Consider the following 19779-nt stretch of genomic DNA (forward strand, 5'->3'; position numbering starts at 1 on the left):
CTTTGCCTGTTTTCACCACCCCATCCCCATGCCAAAGAACCGCCCGGCTCCTCTCTGGCTCATTTCTCTTGCGAGCTTTGTTTCGTGGGTGTATTTTGCATTTGCTTTTTTTTTTTTTTTTCTATTCACAGGGAAGAAAGGGAGGTCAGAAACCCATGGGCAGATGTCAGGGCAGGACTGACCAGCCAGGGAGAAGAGGTGATGCCACCCACCCTGGCAAGGTCCTTAGGGGTTAGCAAAACCGGGGCAAGAAGGGCTTTGCTCTGTGGTGCCAGGTCTGCCCATCCCTTCCTCTTGTTGCCTGGTCCTGCAAGGTGGCTGCTGCATCATCCCTCCGCTCCATCCTTCTGCTCCATCTCTCCGCTCCATCACACTGCTCCATCATGCCTGGCCCGGCCACCACGCTGGTCACGTCTGCTGTGGCAAGTGGCAGGTCTCACCGATGGCAATGACCACGTCCTGGGGGTGGCGGTCCCGGTGCCGTGGCGCCTCGGGCATCTCGCTCATCTCATTGACGCTGTTGCTGATACAGTTGACGTCACTCTTGTTGCTGTTGTCATCCGGGCTGGGGCCAAAGATCCAGTCTGAAGGAGGGAAAAGGACAAAACAAAACCCTGGTTACCTCCCAGAGTCAAAGCTGGTTGGTAAATCACTCCCCTCATTCTGGGTGTTCACGCCCCAGGAGGGTCCCTTGCCCACCCCTGCCCCTTCAGCCCCCTCTGTTCTCCTAGTACCAGGGTCTCTGCTCTTCCTAGCTCTGGGCTGGTTTTCAGGCTGCTGGTTTCTGGAAATGAGGCAAATGAAATCACCCTGCTAATCCCCAAAATGAAAATGAAGTATCTCTAAAGCGAAGTGTGCATCGGGGCTCTCCAGCAATGGATTTCCTACAGCAGGTTTTTGCTGTCAGAAACAGAGGGGGTGATTAAATAACCATGTGACATCCAAATGGGGCTGGAGGCATGGCCTGGGTCACAGCTTATCTGCCATGGGAGTGTATCACAGCCATGCTAGGGCTTCAAACCCTTCATGGGCAGCTTTGGGGCTGCACTTCTGACAGGCCACTGGAGTTCCAGGATGTGGCTCTGAGCTGATCTGTCCACTCACAACTGGGGGTGTGGCTGATGCCCCTCCAAAATACAGTGGTTACTGCTGAATGGGGGTGTGACCGAGACATCTCCTGCAGCACAAGTGGCTGTGGCTCAGTGGAGGCAGGTGGTGCTGCTTCCCAAATATCTTTTTTTTTTTTTTTTTAATTTGGCTGTTTGAGTAGTGTAAGGTCATGCCCAGCCATGATGGGGAGGCACCAGCAATAGGGAAATCAAAGCTGGGGAAACCCAGACAAAAGGAAAGGAGCCCACTGGGGCCAGGCAGGACCCGGCGATGGTATGCAGTGGAGCACCAGGATCCCTTTTCCTCAGACCTGCTCTCAAAATAAAGATGGCTGTCAGGAGGCAGACAAAAGAACAGGACTGGTTTAGTTGTTTCTGAGGGACTCCTCTTATTTGTCACTGGATCACTCTCTAGAAATAACATTTCTCTCCTCTGGGGCATGGGTTTTTTTCTGTACCTGTGGGGCATTTCAATTGCAGCTCTTTGGTGGAGGACACAGGCTGCCTGGTGGAGCAGGGCCAGAGAAATTCAAGCACAGTGAGATGGTGCCTTTTTCGTGGGCTGCAGAAAAAAGTTTTGCAGCAAAATTGAGGCTGAATGATGGCAAATTCCGGGGTGGGATCCCAGGTGTGAAGGGAGAGTAAGATCTAAATTCTTGGGTCACCAGTGGTGTCCAGACATTGCTGCAGGCATGAGAGGAGAGATGGGAATGACCTGTGGTTCCCCCTGTGCTCAGTGTGTGCACTGTAGGTCAAATTTTGAGGCTTGTTTGGAAGCCCCAAAGCTTCTCCTTCTTTTATGAAGAAAACACAAAAGTTCTGTCATTTTTGCAGTGCAATATTGGACTTCTCCAGCCTGAAGCTGTTTGTCCACACCATCCCTAAGGGCACAGTGCATGGCTTTTGGGGTGATGCTCATGCTACAGAGGAGCCACGGTGGGTTTCCACCCCTGCCATGGGGACCAGGCAGGGAGCAGAGGGGGTTATGCCTCGCTGCTGGCATGGGTTGACTGGACATGAGTGCAGGCTCCAAGGAGGAGAGAGCTCTCACCATGCTTTGTGCAGGTGATGTGTCCAGAGAACGGCTGTTTTTCCTTGTTTTTCTTTTTTTGTTCACCTCCATCACCACGCCAGCGGGGTCTGACAGTTACGTGACGGGAAGGGCAGAAGAACATCACAGTCCCCACAACTACCGCAGCGCTGGCAAGAGTGGTCGAGGAACTCAGCAAAGATGTAGTCCAAAGGTTTTTGGGGAGCCCTGGGTCTGCTCCAAGTCCCAGCCAGGGCATTTAGCTTTCACTTGCGTGGTCCACAGCCCCCACAGGAGCCTGGACTCCTCATCACAACCCTTCCCTGAGGAAATCAGACAAGCCCAGAAGGCTCATTTAGGTCTTTTTTCCCTTACAGCCTCCATTTTGCTTGGATTTACTGGATTCAGACCAAAGTCAAACACTCCACTGGCTGCTTCCCACCCTGGCCCTGCAGCCTGGGCTGGGTCCACGCCAGCTGGACCTCCCCATCCTGTCCCCTAGACCTCCCAGACTTGCACCAGCCCCCACACAGCCGCTTGGTATGAGGAGGATCCGGAAGACAATAACAAGATTGCCTCCTACAAATGCTATTAAAGGTCTTGGCTTTCTTTCCTTGACGTCAGCCATAAAAATCCACTGGGAGCAGGGGCTGGTCAGGCAGGGAAGAATGGGAACAACCTGTAGAAAAATAGGTGATGGGTCCCCAGATATCCCGGGAGCCATCGAGTCAGGATTGCTGTGTGCAATGGGAAGCAAAGAGCACAGATTTGCATGCCTATGAGCAAGGGGAAGTGGCATTTGATGGTCAAGCGATGAATCCTTGGGGACATTTGCAGGCAACAGAAGAAGCAAGAGCTGGGCATGGCACTGTAGCACCATAGCAAAGGCAGAAATGCAGAGGATGGGTGTTCTGGGAGAGCACTGAGGGGCTCAGCAAAAGCTGTTTCCGTGGGAAAAGGGTCACAGTGCATTGTCACCAAAGGGGATGTGGCTGGCTGGGGTGCCTGGGGAAGGCAATTCGTGTGAGGCTGCCGCAGTCTAACTCCTGGGTAAGAGCGGGCTGGATTGTACACACTAATCCGAACTGCTGCTTTCCTGGGAATTATTTCTGGAGCCTGCTGGATCTAATTACCCGGTAATCTGCAGGAAGATGTAATTAGGCTGTCATTAGAGGGTATTTACTGCGATGCCTTTATGATTTGACTGTGTAAGTAAGGAGTGAAGTAATTACACAATTACACGTTATTTGTGGCCATTTATGGCCTGTAACTTCAGCGTGTTGCCACGTGTGGAAGAGGAGAGCGAGGCCCAGTGGAGCTGGCAGAATATCTCCTGCCAGCAGGACCCTAGAGAAACAACCATAAAAATGTCAATGCCGTTGTCTCCCCTGACAGCCACCGCTGGCTGGCTCTGTCCTGGCTGTGCACACTCCTCCCCAGCTTCTCCCTCATGCTCCTCTCAGCCTGTGAGTGAGAAACTGGGGTCCTCCAGGGTCCCCCACGGGATGTCTGGGAGGGATGAGGGGGCGGAGAGAGAAGACCTGCACATCTTTGGCCCTAATGGGATTAAAGCTTGCTCTGACGTGGAAGGACCTTTGCAGGGGATGGGATGCACAACCTCCTGTCATGCACGAGCGTGCGTTAGAAACCTCAGAAAATGAGCCCTGCAGGGGGGTGTAATCAGGTAATGGACAGTGGTGAAGGGCCAGGAGCTGAGGAATGGTGGTGATCGGCTGAAGGTAGCTGAAGCCTTTAGCACCATGACAGGTATTTCTCTCCATCCCTTACATCTGACAGGGGGTCTGCATGTGCAACAGGAAATGGACACAATTGTCACCGAGAGGAAAATTAAATCCTCTTTTGGAGCAAAGTCCACACCAGGTTCACACAGGCTCCAGCCAGAAGACAAGAAAAGTCAGGCTGAACCAGGGCACCCAATGGACCTGGGACCCAAGGGCAGAGCTGGAGTGAGCAGGGGTCCCATGGTGCATTCCTGGGGCAGTGGCACCCCCGGACCTAGGACAGTCACACTTTGGAGGTAAGGACAAACATTGCCTATCCCTACCCAGCCCCTGGAAGGAGCTTGTAACACGTGCTGCAAAATCAGGGCATGCACACCAGCATGTATGAGTGCCTCAGATAAAAGAAGAGGACAAAGTGACTTTCTTGGCCAGGCTGGGGGAGCAGCATCTAATCCAGAGACACCTCTCCCTGCTCACCAGGCACTGCCAAGGCTCAGCGTGGCTGCTGAGGTCTTGCAGGGTGAAAGGCGAGATGGAAAGTGCTGAGATGGGGTGAGATTGATAAGGAGCAATTGATCCAAAGCAGCTGGGGAGAGGAGATAGGGTAGACTGGGAAAATCAGAAGATGCAGAATAGCATCTCTCCCTGAATAGCAGAGTGACATGGCACAAAGTGACCCTTGCGCCTCCCTGGCTCTGCCTAAGTCTTTGACAGAATCACTGGAAGCAGGACCCTTGGGATGTGCTGTGTTTTTGGGGGCAGAAAAACACTGTTTGAGGCCGCTCAGATTTCACAGTGTCTTTTACCTCTCCTCGTACCAGCAAGGATGGTCCTTGCTTGGAAACCCCTTACAGTGCAGGCAGCAAGGAGCAGCCTCCTGCTGCCTGTGTGCACTGGGGCACAGGGATGGTTTACACCCAGACTCATCCCAGTGGGGTGGCCAGGTCCCCTGCATTCATTGGTGACAGGGTGGGATGTCCACAAAACACTTCAGCCCCTGGAAGAGATGTCCCTAACAGAAGAGCAGAGGGACGTGGGAGAAAGGGCTGAAATTTAAATACAACACAGTGAGTGAGACATTCACAGTTCCTGCACAGATGGAAACAAGCAACGGAAGGGGAAACATGTTAGATGAACAATCAAACTCGTGCTCTAGTTTTATTTGCTTTAAATGGAGCTGGGTGTGAAAACAGCTGCTAAAAAATCCCTTTTCCCAGCAGCAGGAGCAGAAGCATCTCTTTCTGTGAAACAGGCCCCGACCCATCAACCGCCTCGTGCTCTGCAGCAAGGCAGGACCAGCTCTGGCCAAAGCATCCCCAACAGACGTGAGTTCAAGGGTATCCTTCACATGTTTGACACAATGTAGCAGTCACAGCTGGACACTGTATCTGTCTCATTTGCAGAACAGACTCTGCTTATTCATTAGCAAAATCATCAGATATCTCCCAAGTTCGTTCTGCTGGAAAATCTCTATCTGCCTCTGGCACTAGTGATTTGTTAGCAAGAAGTCCCCCTTTCCCTCCCAGATTCATGTCTTTCTAAATTAACTTGCTGTAAGAGTCTGTTCTTTCCTGTTTTGCAGAAATTTCTTAGGCTAGTTATGCTGGCCAAGTCAGAACTGTCCTGCCTCGTGAGCAACACAAGCACACTGCTTTGCTGATGGACACTGTCTCTCTGCAGAGCTGTCACCGGCATGAGAGGTCTGATGGGGAAAGGGGGTGACATGGAAAAAGCATCCAATTAATTATGATACTGTCTTAAAAACAGTTTCTCTGCACAGGTATAACCCTGGACCAAGCCTGCATTTGATCCCAGTCCCATCTACCGGGCAGCGTTGCTTCTCTGGAGAGTGGATCTCAGAGAAGTGATGACTCAGGTGTGGTACAAGGGAGGCAGGGATGCTCCTGGGGGTGGTTAGTTGCTCTCCACATCCTCCAGCCTCAGATGTTCACAATGGAGGCAGAGTGAAGATGGCCAGAGGGTGAGGAGCCCTGCTTGGTCTCAGCTCAAAGAAGACCAGCACTTGCAGAGGAGTAGAAAGGCATGGTCCTTGTCCCAGGGACCTGATGCAGACCATTACTGGACCACGCAATGGCAGGAATGGAAACACTGCTGTGCCCAGTGTCAGTCAATCCCCAGCAGCCTGTGCCAGAAGCCATTGCACTGCTTGGGCTTTGCACTTCAAAGGTTTGGCTGTGAAAGTGGCTGTCCTGGAGTGTGAGACTGCCAGACCTCTGTGGTCACTTGCCTGGCTGACAGCTGCAGCCCGCAGCCACAGTGATGTCAGGTCGGATGCAGGGGTGGGGCATCTGCCTGTTATTACAGTAGCTGGCAATGGGAATTAACCCAGTGAAAGTCATCCTACGGCAGCTGCTGCTAGACATCAACACCCCTAAAACAGTGGCTAAGGACCCCCTAATGCACCCCTATACACCAAAGGGAAACTGAGGCAGGGGCGTTAGTGTCAGAGGTGGGTTAGCACTGAGGTGGGGAAACAGAAGGGAACCTGACGTGATCTCTTCTTTTCCCATAACTTTGGGAGGCAAATGAATCATCCTCAAAACAGAGCCCGAAAAGAAGATATAAGTCCTCTCTGATGGGCCTGAGATGCTATCTGCAATCCCTGCCATGGGCTGAATTATCCTAAGAGCCCTGTGGTTCTGCATGGGAGCAATTAAAAGTGGATCCCAAGTCCCTGCAGGATCACCCAGTAGCTATTTTCAGCAACACTACATTCATGCACAGATTCTTTGTCCAAGGAGACGCTTTCCTAAAGAAGCCTGAAATGTGGCGTGTGGAGATAAGGCTGAAAAATAAAAATACAGCTGATGAGTCAAAAGGGCAAAGAAAAAAAGACCCTGGTCCAAGAATGGCTTAGGGTTTTGAGCAGTCCTGAAGTCACCGACCAGCACAGGGCCACTGGCATTGGCGAGCCTACTCTGCCTTACCGCAGCTGGGCAGGAAAAGTTTCCCCAAGGTCTCCTCTGGAGATTAGAAACGCAGAGGAGACCTTGACTGAACTAGGTGACACTGACAAAGGTCTCCCCACAAAGCATCAGCTCCCAAGCAAACCAACAGACCCTTCCTGTGTGGTTCCCATGCAGGGGGACCACACGCGCCAGAGTCTCCATGGCAACATCCCTGTCTCCAGTCAAACTTTTTCTTCCCCTTTTCTCTCCTTTTTTTTTTTTTTGTGTTTAAATAAGGGCAATATTCAGTGAACTGCTGGGGACAGAGGAGGGAGGGTGGGCTGATTCCCAAGGATTGCAGTAATTAGGCGCTTCGTACCTTGGCGACAGGCTTGTCATTTGCCCAGCCGGCACTTCGCCGCAGCACCGTCTCTGGCAGATCTCCAGCGCTCCCGAGTTAAGCTGCTTTCCAAATGCTTCGACCCAATTTGTCTTAACTGGTAGCTGGGTCTGAGCTGTGCTCATGCAGGAGCCTTTCTCCCGCCTCGGGGGCCTTGCATCCATCCCCAAGCAGAGATGGCTGATGAGTTTTGGGAAAGTCACAAACATGAGACTTTGTTGGCTCAGAGCAGGCAGGGAGGGACTGGGGAGAAATTAAGGTATGTTGAGCTCTCCTTGGCCGGGTCTTTCCAGGAAGAGCTGAAGAGGGGCTCTCTCAGAGCTCTCTTATCCATATGCAGGTGCTCTGGAGGGGAACTCCGCTTTCCTCCTCTCTGACAATACATCTTTCCCTCTCCTCTGATGCATCCTTCCATTTTCCACTCCTCCCCACTCTACTGAGCGTCACAGCAGCATTCATTTCCCCCCGGGGATGCCTGGACAAGCTCTAATTGAATTTTTAAGAAGCAGCTGTGAGAGAGGTATCGGTGTCTCAAATACCCATTCAGATTTTGCAGGGGAAGTGATTGGCAGCATCCCGAGAGCCCCTCCATCATCCCAAACTGAGCCCAGTGCCTGCTTCTCATGGTCCCCATGAGCACACGGGGCTGAATGATGCTTTGACTCCCCCAGCCATGTCCTACAAGCTGTTATTGAGGAGTCAAAATCATCCGTGATGTCTCCAAGTGACTGTTTAAAGTAGCGATTAACTATTCACATTTTAATCTCCCTGAAACAGGCTCCAGCCCTTTGGCATCTTATTTCCATCTCTCTCTGTATCCTTCTAAATATGATTAGCCCAGAAACACTGATAGCAAAGGTTGGAGCTGCTGCCAACTATATAACTCCAGGCATTGTGTTAAGGCAGCTAATAGACCAGCTTCTTATTTACTATCCCTCGGTCCCTCTGTCCTATCCCCGAAGTCATTTTATGCAAACTCTTTCAAATGAAACCTTCTCTTTAAAGCCTGCTGCTTGGCACTGTTAACAAACATGGTCTCATCTGCTCCCCTCTGGGGACTGGCTAATTTTAAGCATATAAAAGGTGTGAAGACGGGCCTGGAGCACTAAATAGGACGAGCTGGAGGCAGCCTTTGGCACTGAGGGGTGCTGCCGGAATTTGGGAAATTACTTCTCCCTATCCGGATGGGGCAGAAGTTCACATCTGGATTTATGACCCTAACTCAGAGAGATGTCACCTCCACCTGGGGAAGTGGTGTTGCTCTGCCCTCAGCGAGGGCATTCAGCTGGGAAAGTGGCAGAAAGTGGGCAGATCCCAGGGCTGTCCCTGTGCCTGTCCAGCCCTGGGACGGTTGCAATACTGTGAAAGATGGCCCCTGCTGTGGAAGTCCCTTTGCAAAGGGCTTTGCGAGGGAAGGGGCACCCCCCGACCTTGTCCCCCACAGAGGCAAAAGCCAGTGGTGCCCAAGGTCACCAGGGAGCATTGGTGCTGAGCTGGAAATAGCATGGCAGGGGCATGAGTGCCTCCACCCACAGCTTCAGCCTCACTCCCTGCCTGGGGGGGGAATGACATTTACGTGGATTTTGGCCCTGCTTGGCAGTACCCACCCAGGGGGTGGTTTTGAGCACCTGCATCCATGCTCTCCTGCATCAGGGACCCAAGACATTAGGACAGGGTTGTCTGTTCCATGGGGGCACTGTGTCTGGAAACTGCTTCGGGGGGGTTTCTAACCCACTCTGTCATGGTCCTTTGAGCATCTCAGGGCAGGAGCACATATATTTTTAGGTGCTGTCCCTACTGCCTACCTCTGTTGGGAAGGCAACGCTAAATCAGATGAGTGGCAGAGCCCAGAGACATTACAGTCCCAGCAAGCTGCTGATTAAGTGTTATATTTAACGCTTTAAGACAGTATCTGTTCCCTTCCAGCTGGGGTGAAGAAAGACTCCTCAGCAGCAGCTCCCTGCTGTTTTCCTGGATGAGCCTCATGTGAGACCCTAGGCACTGCTCCCTGCCAGGAGTTTCGACCTTTCATGTTCCAAATAACTTCTCCCCAAATACCTGTGTCCATATATGCTGGCCCCTGCCTGATCATGACCCCCTGCCCAAGGGACTTGGCTTGCCCTCCTATCAGCAAGGCCTAGATGGTGCCCGCCCTGCAGGCATCAGTCAGAGTTTTGGCCAGTGTGTATCTGTGTCCCAGAAGCAAGGAAATAAAAGGGAATCGTGAATGAACACGTGGATTTTGTTCCAGATGAGTGTGACCTACCTCCTACTGCAGAGACGGACCCTGCAGGGCTTCATCCCTGTCTAGGGGGCAGGCTTAGAGTAAGGGGTGTGCGAAGAGATTTCAGCCCCGCTCTCCTGCAGAGGACGTTGCTCTCCAGAGCTTTCAGGGGGGGTATGCACATCTGCAGGAGCCAGAAGCTTAAATCCCTCTGTGGATCCCTCCTGGACCCCCATCTGAGCTGGAAAACTGCCACTAGCTTGCTGCATCAGGTCCCTGTCCCCCAAAAGGACATGGCGAGCTGGCTGTCGGGGTGTAGGCGATGAAATTACCAGGGATTCAGGAGGGAATTGGGCACATTTGCACTCCATGGCACCACCAGACTGACAAATTACTGGGCAAACAGCAAGAGTATCACTGAGGGCCTGCCGTAAGCAGCCAAGCACCTCCACCTGCACCTCTGCCTGCCCTCAGCAGCTGCAGCCAGCACAGCGTTTGCACTCTTGTCCCTGAAGACAAGGGACCTTGTTCATTAGCAATAGGATGAAACGAAAGAGCCGGGACGCCAAACCTCATAAAAATATGCACTCTTTGGGCTATCATTGTATAGATTTGTTGCAGAGCCTGTGATGGTCGTGCTAGGTGCTGTACAAGGGAGCCAGACTGCTGAGCTGTGTTTCCTAGGAGTTTGTGGATTCACTGGTGTCTGATAAGGGTTAAGCTCATATGGCAGGTTTTCTTTCACAATGCACTGGCAGGTTGTTATCCTGTGCTCAGGTATCTTGCCTGAAAGATGCTCTTGCCATGAAACTTTTCATTTCGGAGACCTCTAATCCAAGCTCAGTTGAAACTGGCCAATGGATTTTACAGTCGTTCAGCAGCACAGACTTACGCACATAGACATTTATACACACACGCACAAGCCTCATTTCTTTAGGAAGGGGGTTAAACCCAAGGATTTTCTCTGGGAAGCTGATCACCATACAGCTCAGATTGGAGAATCCAACATACCAGATAAACTCACACTTTTGTAAATATGAAAGGGTCATGGCTTGGTCTAAAAACCCCCCAAATCAAAGGAGAGACACCAGCTAGCATCCCCAGGATTTGCACCAGGCTTTTTCTCACCACATGCACACAACGCGTGATGCCCGCACTCACCTATAAAATCGTGAATGAGGTCCTTGATGAGATGCCCAACGATGGCATACGCCACTGCCACCACCACCAGGGCTGCCATGAGAAGGTAAAGGACAGCCTTGGGCAGAGGAATGGCGTCTCGAGGAGGGGGTTTATACTCCTTGTAAAGCTGGTCATTGTCTGAGTACGAGTACTGGAACAAGTGGTCCAGGCCAGCTGTGAAGTTGCTGGAGTTCATGGACTGGCTATTGGACAGGTAGTTGTCCTGCTCAGGGTCCTGGAGGACACTTACCACTGAGCTGGTGGTGGCTTCCACTTGCTGTACCAAGTTCAGAGTCTTGTTAACACTGGGGAGGATCTGGGAGAGGAAAGTGCTCCAATCTTTGATGGCACTGATGTTGCAAATAATCATAATTGCAATGAGGAAAGAGATCTCCAAGCCCAAGAGATTTAAAAGGGAGAGAAAGAGGCAAGAATTGCCGTGCTTACACCAAACCATGTACAGCAAATGGGGCAGAGAAGGTCTTGCTGGGGTAGGTTTCTCATCTGCAAATTCTTACATGATCCGGTAGGGATGCATCTGTGGTATGTTGGTCCTCACTTCTGGGAATGCCCGCAGCAAACCCCTATGGGCATGAAGTTCCTTGGGAAAAAGTAGGTGCTGGAATGATTTTGACTGATATCATTTTTGTTCCTCAGCCGTCTCTCTCTGATGCTGCTCACTGATGAAAGCCGGAGAGACAAGATCCTGTAGGTATTTTCAGTCATCTGGAAAAGAAAGATAAATTGCCTTTCTCCAGCTTCTTTTCACAGGTGATGGTCCTTGGAGAGTCAGAAATCCCCCCTTTACTGTCCCCTGCACTCGGTCTGGGTAACAGCAGGTGCAAGGTGTGCAGTGCCGTGCTGTGACTCTCCCCGTAATGCTGCCTGAAGCGTCCACAGAGGAGAAATGTATATTCAAACCCCACAAAGTTCAGCTGCTCCCGATGTGCAACAGAGCTGGCAGCACACAGCTCCCGGCCACACCAGCCTGGCTTTCAGCAACTTCTTTTGCCAGCGTCTCACAATCAATTCCTTTAAAAACAAAATCATAGTCAGAGACGACGACCATGACAGCGGTGAGCCCAGCACACACTCTCTGAGGACAGCCGAGACAAGGAGTGGCCGCTCTTGGGTTTTACCTTACAGACTTTTGCAAGAGAACAGATCTGCTCGCCTGATGCTCCAGCTTGTTTTATTCAGTGCTTGGCTCCCTACAGACCTTCCTGCAAACAGCAACCGATCCGGTGCCGCTGCCTGCCGTCTGCGGGGCGTCCGTGCATGCGTGCATGTGTGTGTGTGTACACTCCTCCCCGTCCTCTTCCCCTCCTGTCGCTTCACCCTACAGCCTCACTTGCTCTGCCCAGCCACCCCGGCTGCCAGCAGCAAGGGGGGTTAGCTGCTGAGAGGTTGGCTCCACAACTCCCAAGTGTGCCGCGAAGCTGGCGATGTGCAGTGGGAGCATATGCTCAGCCTTCGCCGCTGCTCCCTGGGGAGTTAATCCTTTTGATGCCAAAAGACGTGCCTTGATCCGGCTGCTGTATCTTCCCGGAGAGGTGGAGGGGAAGGTGGGAAGCAGATAGAGCGTGCGCGTGGGTACACGTGTGTGCAACGGGGGCCCAGCTGGCGTGTCCCAGCGGCAGCCCTGGCTCAGGCAGCCCTGAGGACAGGGCTGGTGTCCCCTTGGGGGCGACCCCTAGCTCCAGCCCGCCTGCGAGCGCTGAGCGCAGCCTTTGTCTGGGAACTGCGCTGCCGGCAGAGAGAAATCAAATCGCGGGCGCTGCCGGGAGGAGGGCGGACATCATCAATCCCACCGCCAGCATCCCAGGGGAGTGATGCTCCCCACAGCTCTGCTCCCCCCGCCCCTAGCCTCTGCCCAGTGAAGCTCTGGCATCAGCAGGATGCCTGATTTGCAGAAAGCCCAGAGGATTTGGGGCTGAGGTCTCTCGTCATCTCTCCTCCCTGGTTAGCTGTCTGTGTAAACTGGTAAAAGCCAGCCTGGCCCTGGTCACCTTGAGGATGGTTTTAGACTGGTCTGAGTTCCCTACAAACACATCTCATCTGCCTTGGCAATAGGATTTCACTGAGGTGCTGGCTTGGTTTGAAGGCACTGGGACTTATTTAAAGAGGAGGAAGAGGAAATCTTAGAGAGGGGAAAATTGTCTTTCTATATTTGGAGGTGAAAATAAATCACAGCTCCATTTTTCACATCTACTTTTTTTTTGGTGCAGCTTCCCCACGTAAGGAATAGCTGTCACAAGGGCACGAAATCACCACATTAGGCCTGAATGAAGCCAAATGGCATTTCTGAGAAATAATAGCAAAAGATTAACTTTTTTTTTTTTTTTGTGCATTACCAGCCAGCAGCAATCCTGCCAGCTGCCTGGGGCTTGGAAGGTTATAGGATAAAATGGCAACATCCCTGCCTTACAATAAAATCACCAGGGCTCAGGTAGGTGATGGACAGATTGTACAACCTAGGAGCAAAGAAAATGTCGAGAAAAAAATCTTTTCTGTCGCACTTGGAGTGTGCATGGACCTGGTCACAGTGATTTCTGTTCCCCAGGACCATTTTACAGCATCCTAAAATTCCTTCTTACAAGCAACAGAGCTGTGAGAGGTTACAGAAACACATCTGGGCAGCTGCATGGAGACATATCCTGCAATGGGACACATCCTGATGTTCCCCTGCCCCAGCATTATGATGCTTGGGGTTGGAGCTGCTCTGCCTCCAGAGCATGAAGCCGTGGGGATGCTTTCAGGGCTAGGGCAGGAGTCAGGAGCTAAGGGCAAACAGCTCCTCTCTCAGACTCCTCTGAGTCCTGCCATGCTAGATTTTATCCTTCCAAGATCGAAAAGGTGTCAAGATTATTTTTTTGTAAGATCTTTTCAATGCAAGGTGAGTTTTGCATTCTGTGCAGGTGTACCGCAGTACAGTCTCACTTAGCCCTGCTCCAGAGGCATGTGCTTTGGCTGGGGTCCCCAGGAGGAGAGGACAACCCCTGGGATATGCCCACTAGTCCTTGGGGACTGAAACTGCTCTGAAGCTGTATTTTCACTGCAGCTGTTTGGTGTTAGCAGTTGCCATGGCACCAGTGCATCAACCAGAGGGAAAGGGAGAGCGTCTGGTCCAGGCTGAGCCATCCCTGTGGCTGGCTCTGGGTGCGACCATCCCAGGCAGGCTTCCACCACGCTGTGCCCCTTTATTCCCAGGAGGAAATGGAGCTGAGTGTTTTGGGGCAATGTATTTGCAAAGGGATGTGTGTGTGGAGATTAATCAGAGGAACTGAGGGCAGAAGAGGATGCTGTGGCTCTGGAGGTCTTAAGGTCCTCACCACCTTCAAGTGCTTTAATCAGACCTGTGTTAGACTCCACGGGGAGCTGGGTCAGGGTCTTTATGGGTCGAAACATCCCAAACAGAGGAATCCATAAGTAGCAAGGACTGGTTGAATAAACAGCTGAACAGGGTTGCAGGTGGGAGACTGCTTCCTCACCTATAAAACCAGGGTGACAACAGCCCTTTCCTTCGTGCTGTATCATCAGCAAACTGTTTTCTTTCTCATTTAAAAACAAAGGGAGAATATACTGAGACCTGGCTGACACCTTCCCCTCCCCACTACTTTGCAAGCGCCAACCAAAGCAGCTGTGGTGCTCGGCCATTTCTGAGCCCGTGCACCCTGCCCAGCTGGGGCTGTCAGGGGTTCACTGCCTTTGGGCACCTTTGAAAGCTGGGACCCACGGATGCCTTCACACAGAGACCGTCTGGATTGCCCGCTGGCTTGGCAGCATGGATGCTGATGGTCCCTGTCCTTCTCCCCACACCCAGGGGCTTGTGGCACAGCTGGCACAGCTGGCACAGCTCTGTCTCCCACGCCTCACACCCAGCTCTCTGGGAAACACATGGCTGTGAATCAGCACATCGGAAGATGAAGGAAGCCATCAGTTGGCGGCTCTCTGCTTGCCTGCGGACAGCTGGTGACAACAGCCCAGACCTCGATGCAGCGGGATGGAGGGCAGCCCCTCTGTTTCCCAGATATCCACTGAGCCCTTCTGGGAAGAGGCTGGAAAAGCACTTGGGGGAGCTCTGAGGTCTGCTGCAGGTGCTGAATTCATTAAAGGGGCTTAGAGTAATACAAAAAACCCCCAAACTCTTCACCTTTTGCATTTCCCTGTGGTGAAAGTAAAGTTGGCCTGTTTCATTTTCATTAGCACCCATATCAATTCAAAGTGACTAAATTGATGCTTAATTTTTCATTATACTGTCTCTGCACCTCTTGTCTGAAAGGGAGGCTTTACTTCCACGATTACTGTTTCCATCCCATTACAGAGGGAGAGAGCATGGAGGAACAGAAAAGTGTGGATTTTAATAACCTTATATTTCAAACTCTCTGTTATTAAAAATAATGTTTGCATTTGCTGTAATGGGAGAAGATTAAAAGGATTGCCATGGATTCTACTTAGGGAACATTGCTAATGATTTCAATAAATCACTTTAAATAAAAATCACAATCTCCACAATTCCACCCAAATGCCATTTGGAAGAGGGGTTGATTATGGGAGCAAAATGAATTTCAGAATTAGCTGCTTGTCTTAACGCAGTTGGACAAATTAAATTTAGGGATACACACATATCCGATGACACACATATCTCATGCAGAAAAGCGGTGTTTTGGCCCCTGGGAACAAGAACAAATAATATTTTAGTGGGTCAGGAAAAATACTGTCCCTCATGATGGATGTTGAGTGTTTGTTTCAGTTATTTCCTTAGTATTTTTATTTTATGGCTTACTCTCTACGTAACTACAGTCAAAGCACCGGTGTTTTATTTCCACACCGGAAGGATCAAACTGACTACTGGGACATGATAATGCTGGTGTCCATGCAGAGCTGAAAAAACACTCTAACATATCGTGAGCAATGCCCTGAGCAGACAGTCCGGTTTCTTGTCTGTGACCGGGATCAGATCCCAGGGTTTCTGCAGAAGGTGAAGCCTGAAGTTGTCCTACAGCCCAGGCACTACACCATGGCTGGAGATCTGACCCTGCTCCCAGCTATCCAGAAGTTGGCTGAGAATATTATCAGGAGGTGCAGCTCTAGCAGCAATATGTCCATCCGTACTTTTGAGCGAGACATTCGTCTGCCCAAGGGTTATTTTTCAGTCTTAAGGTTTTTTTGTCTCTCTTGTGTGCTGGCTGTCGACACTATACCCTGATCCCCACCAAAGATGTCACCACACCTCTTCAGCAGAATAAGAAGCACAAAGATTTATGTCCTCATTTCGCACAAGGTAAAATGGTCTTCACAGGACTTCTTCAAACCATTCAAATTTTAGCTCTGCAGGGTGATATCCACATTCATATCCAGATGCTAGCTCATAGGGGCTGCGCAGCTCATGTCCCAGTCTCTGCAGCCTTCCCATGGATGAGGCATGCTGACCTTCATTTATCCCTGGATGGGTCAGATGCTCTTCGCTGCCTCCCTGCCTGGCTGTGCACACTGCTGTGCTACACGCCAGAGCAGCAACTTGATTTCCAAGCAAATTCCAGACCTGTTCCAAAGTTTTGTCAGCAACCTTCCTGCATGACAAGAAGGTGTGACACATAGGCTTATCCTGGATTTCCATTCCTGGCATTCCTCTTGCCCAGCGACTTCTGCTTGAAAAAAACAAACAAGGAACAGCAACAGTTTTTAGCAGATGAATCAGAGTGAGCTATATTTATCTATCTATATATAAAAACACCTTTTATAAACATTTTTTATGCTGTATTATTCATGTTCCCAAAGCTGAAGAAGTCCAGATTATAATAATAAATGACATCATGAACATGCCATACTAAGTGCAATGCCTAGGAAGACTCTTCTCTATCTGCTGTCTCTGGTAAACTAAATGGGCTTTTAACTCTGGGTGTTGCACCATCTCACGGACAGCTTGGCTTATTCAATGGATTTGAGAGGCTGAAGGCATGCACAAAAATATCCAGTATGAAAAGCTTGCTTCGTGAAAGAAAGGGGAGCATTTCCAAAGTAAACAAACCCAGGCCAACAGGACTAATTGCAGTGGAGGTGAGGTGGGAAGAGTGAATTACATGTTCTGTTTGCATCCCTAGAAAGCACTGCCTGGCCGCAGAACAGGTAAAAATAGATGAAAATTATTTGCAGGGGTTATCTATGGGTAAATCTGATGTATATGGGCAAAGCAGAACAGGTAGGCTTCAACCCAACAGGTACAAAAGTACTGGTTTTCCATGTCCCTCTCCACTCACAGCTTTGCTATCCTGAAATCCAATAGAGAAGGTGAGCCAGGCTGTTGGCATCCAACACCTCCCAAAGACTCTCAAAGGGATCTGGAGGGAGAAGCTGGCAGTTTCTTTATTTTCTGTCTTCTCCACTGTCTAAGCTGGATATGTAGAGCTGAAATAAAAAAGTCACCAGCTGTTTCTTTCAAGTAAAATGCAGGAGAAACTGCATGGATGCAAACCCTGTCTGAGTCTTCAGAGAGTTTGGAAGTGTAGGACTAAGGGGTCTGTCCACCTGCTGGGCTCCAGAAAGAAACTTTAAATGTCAACAATATTAGAGGTAAGGTAAAGAAGAACAAATTGAGCAAGGCAAATAGGAAAACTTATCTGCTTCCCTGAAGTACTTCCCCCATCGCAGCTAGAGATGCAGAAATAGAGATCTCCCCAAACGATAGTTCTCATTCCCCTACACACAGGAGTGTGTAGCTCTGCTGTCTGTCCCTCACAAAGTCTTTGCTCCAGTGTTTTCTTCTCCCAGAGCAGGACCTGCTTCTAACATGGGACCTGTAAATTCATGCTGATATTTCAGGTGTGGAGGAAGAGCTGAGTAGGGCTGAATGTGTGAAATGCAGCTGGGTTGCCAGGCAGGTTGCAAATACACTCTGTGACTCCTGATTAATCTGCCACCTCATCTGAGAGGTGATGCAGTGCTCTCTTCTGCATTGCAGATTGTGCTCCAGCCATGCCCCTTTCCTCACCACTTTTCACAACCCTTACCTGCTGTTTCCCAGGCACTCATTCAGCTTGGCATCACACAGTGCATTGCTTGCCTGATCCACACATTGTTGCCTGCTTGGGTTATAACTGTGTCTGCAGACTGCTCCCATACTCACAGGTGGGAAACCAACCCCTGGGGCCATGTCCTGGCTGTCTCTACCACACCAGGCATGCTCACATTCAAGGAGCTGATGGTAGAAGAGGGCTGTAATGTTAGCCTGTGTTTGTCTTCTAGCAGGCACCAGGAGATACGGTATCCTGAATGACAGTGGGTAACACTTCCTTTCCTGTGCTCCGAAGCAATGTATGCAAATGGTGGATCATGGATGAGAACATCCAGCTGCTATAGGTATGTGGGTATGGAGGAAAGATATGTGCACAGCCCTTTTGGGCTGAAAGTTGAAAGTGGATGATAACATCCCATTTCCACATTCGGGTCAGGCAAGATCAGCCAACTCCTCATGAACTGAAGGAGCCCTGGACTGAGTGACAGGAGCATGAAGAATCTCCAGCCTGGACTGTGCTCTGCTGTTTCTCAGCAGGGACATTGCCTCGAGCAGCCTGTGGTGCTCCAACTCTAGCGGCAACGCTTCTCTTGTCAGCAGCAGGTAGTTGTGATTGGCAGTGGCAGTAAAACGCTTGATTACTTTCGGATAGGATAAACTCAGGAGCAGAACCAGCGAAAGTAAAAAATATGTATTTAACAAGTATGGAAACCACTTTTAACCCCCCTTCAACCAGAGCAGTGATTGCACCCCTTCCATCTTTTTATTTTGTGGTGCATGTGCAGCATGTGTCATTTTCCATTCTGCCTTTCTGACACTACCAAAGAGTAATTTAGCCAGGGAAATGTTCCCTTCTAGGAGTTGAAACCCCAGGAGAAGGCTGAATTAAGACTAAAGGTGACATTCATAATGAGCAGGGCATGATTTTGTTGTATAGGCTGCTAACCACACAGAGACATGATCCTTTGACTCCTGCATTTTACTACTCTGAAGGTATTAAATATTCAATAATGTTACATCAAATAGTCCACAGTTTGCCAAAGTTCTTGGCTTTCAAAATGTTGATTGCATTGCATGTTCTTCTGGCTGAAGCTGCTGTTCCACCGCTGAAGGAGGTCTCTCATCAGTGAGGAGCTATGCAGTCAATTCCTGTCCTTCAGTGTGGGGTTACAGCTTTTCCTAGTGAATCCAACTCGAGTCTTCTTCACTGCAATTGGAGTCTACATCTTGCTCTGTCCCATTAAGCACAGAAAGCTTCCTATTTCCTTCTTCCCTGGAACACTCTTTGATGTTTCTGATGGATAGAGCAATCTATAGATTAGTGTAAAAATGACCTTACATCCTTTATTTCTTTTATTAGAGAGAAGAGAAAAAAACTAAGCCACATCCACTAAGTCCATGCACATTTAGAGAATTCAGGAAGAACAGAGAGATGGACCAGCAGTCCCTCTGTTCATGGTGGTGCTGATCTTCAACAAAATGGCACAGAGACCTTTTCTCCAGAACAGGACCCTGCTGAAGGTGACCCAAGGATCTGACTAGTGAGAGAGCACAGAGACTGAGATTTCTGTCTAAAAAACAGTTCTGGCTGTGGAGTTATGACCCAAGGAAAGGAAGCCTGACCCTAGCAGTCAAAGATCATAGGCCTATAGTTCCCATCCTAGACTACACCTGTCTTCACTGTTACCCCATGCAGCTATTACCTCCTTATGTCAACAAAGAAAAAGTCTCCCCTTTAAATAGCTGAATGCACTCTACTCTTCTGCGCATATCATCCTGTTCCCAGACTTGCCTTCCCTGCCCCAAGGCATGCTGCACACTGACTTTCTTGCCTTAGATTTGTTTTACTGTGGTGTTTTGCCTGTGCCACCCTCTAGGCAGAGAGCAGACAAGCGGCCCTTCATCCACCACTGCTGATGATTTATAACCTTGTCAACAGCTCCAGGGCTTCCAGTCACTGTATGGGTTAACAGCTGCTACCAGAAGACTTTACAGTTTTAGGCTTTATTTAACAAGTGTCCAACATACATCTGAAATATAAGTGGCTTTGTTCGATTATTCTTTTGTTCATCTCAGTCCAAGGTCAAAGCCAAGAACAATACAGAGGAGCAATAGTAAAACACAAAAAAGCCCTCTGCAAAGTTCCCTGCAGGGCTCCAAAGCACAAG

At 50.1% G+C, this 19779-nt stretch overlaps 1 protein-coding gene across 1 annotated transcript; it reads right to left on the reverse strand.

Annotated features, from left to right (window-relative positions):
- Window positions 1–408: 408 nt before the first annotated feature.
- LOC147415862 (uncharacterized) lies at window positions 409–11053 on the reverse strand. The gene is made up of 2 exons (XM_086463480.1): window positions 10576–11053; window positions 409–584 (listed from the first exon to the last, which is right to left on the reverse strand). The coding sequence occupies exons 1-2, from the start codon at window positions 11051–11053 to the stop codon at window positions 409–411; spliced, it is 654 nt and encodes a 217-aa protein (XP_086319606.1).
- Between the last annotated feature and the right edge of the window lie 8726 nt (window positions 11054–19779).

The sequence above is a fragment of the Leptosomus discolor genome, chromosome 3 (assembly GCF_034619465.1).
Source record: "Leptosomus discolor isolate bLepDis1 chromosome 3, bLepDis1.hap2, whole genome shotgun sequence".
Lineage (NCBI taxonomy): Eukaryota > Metazoa > Chordata > Aves > Leptosomiformes > Leptosomidae > Leptosomus > Leptosomus discolor.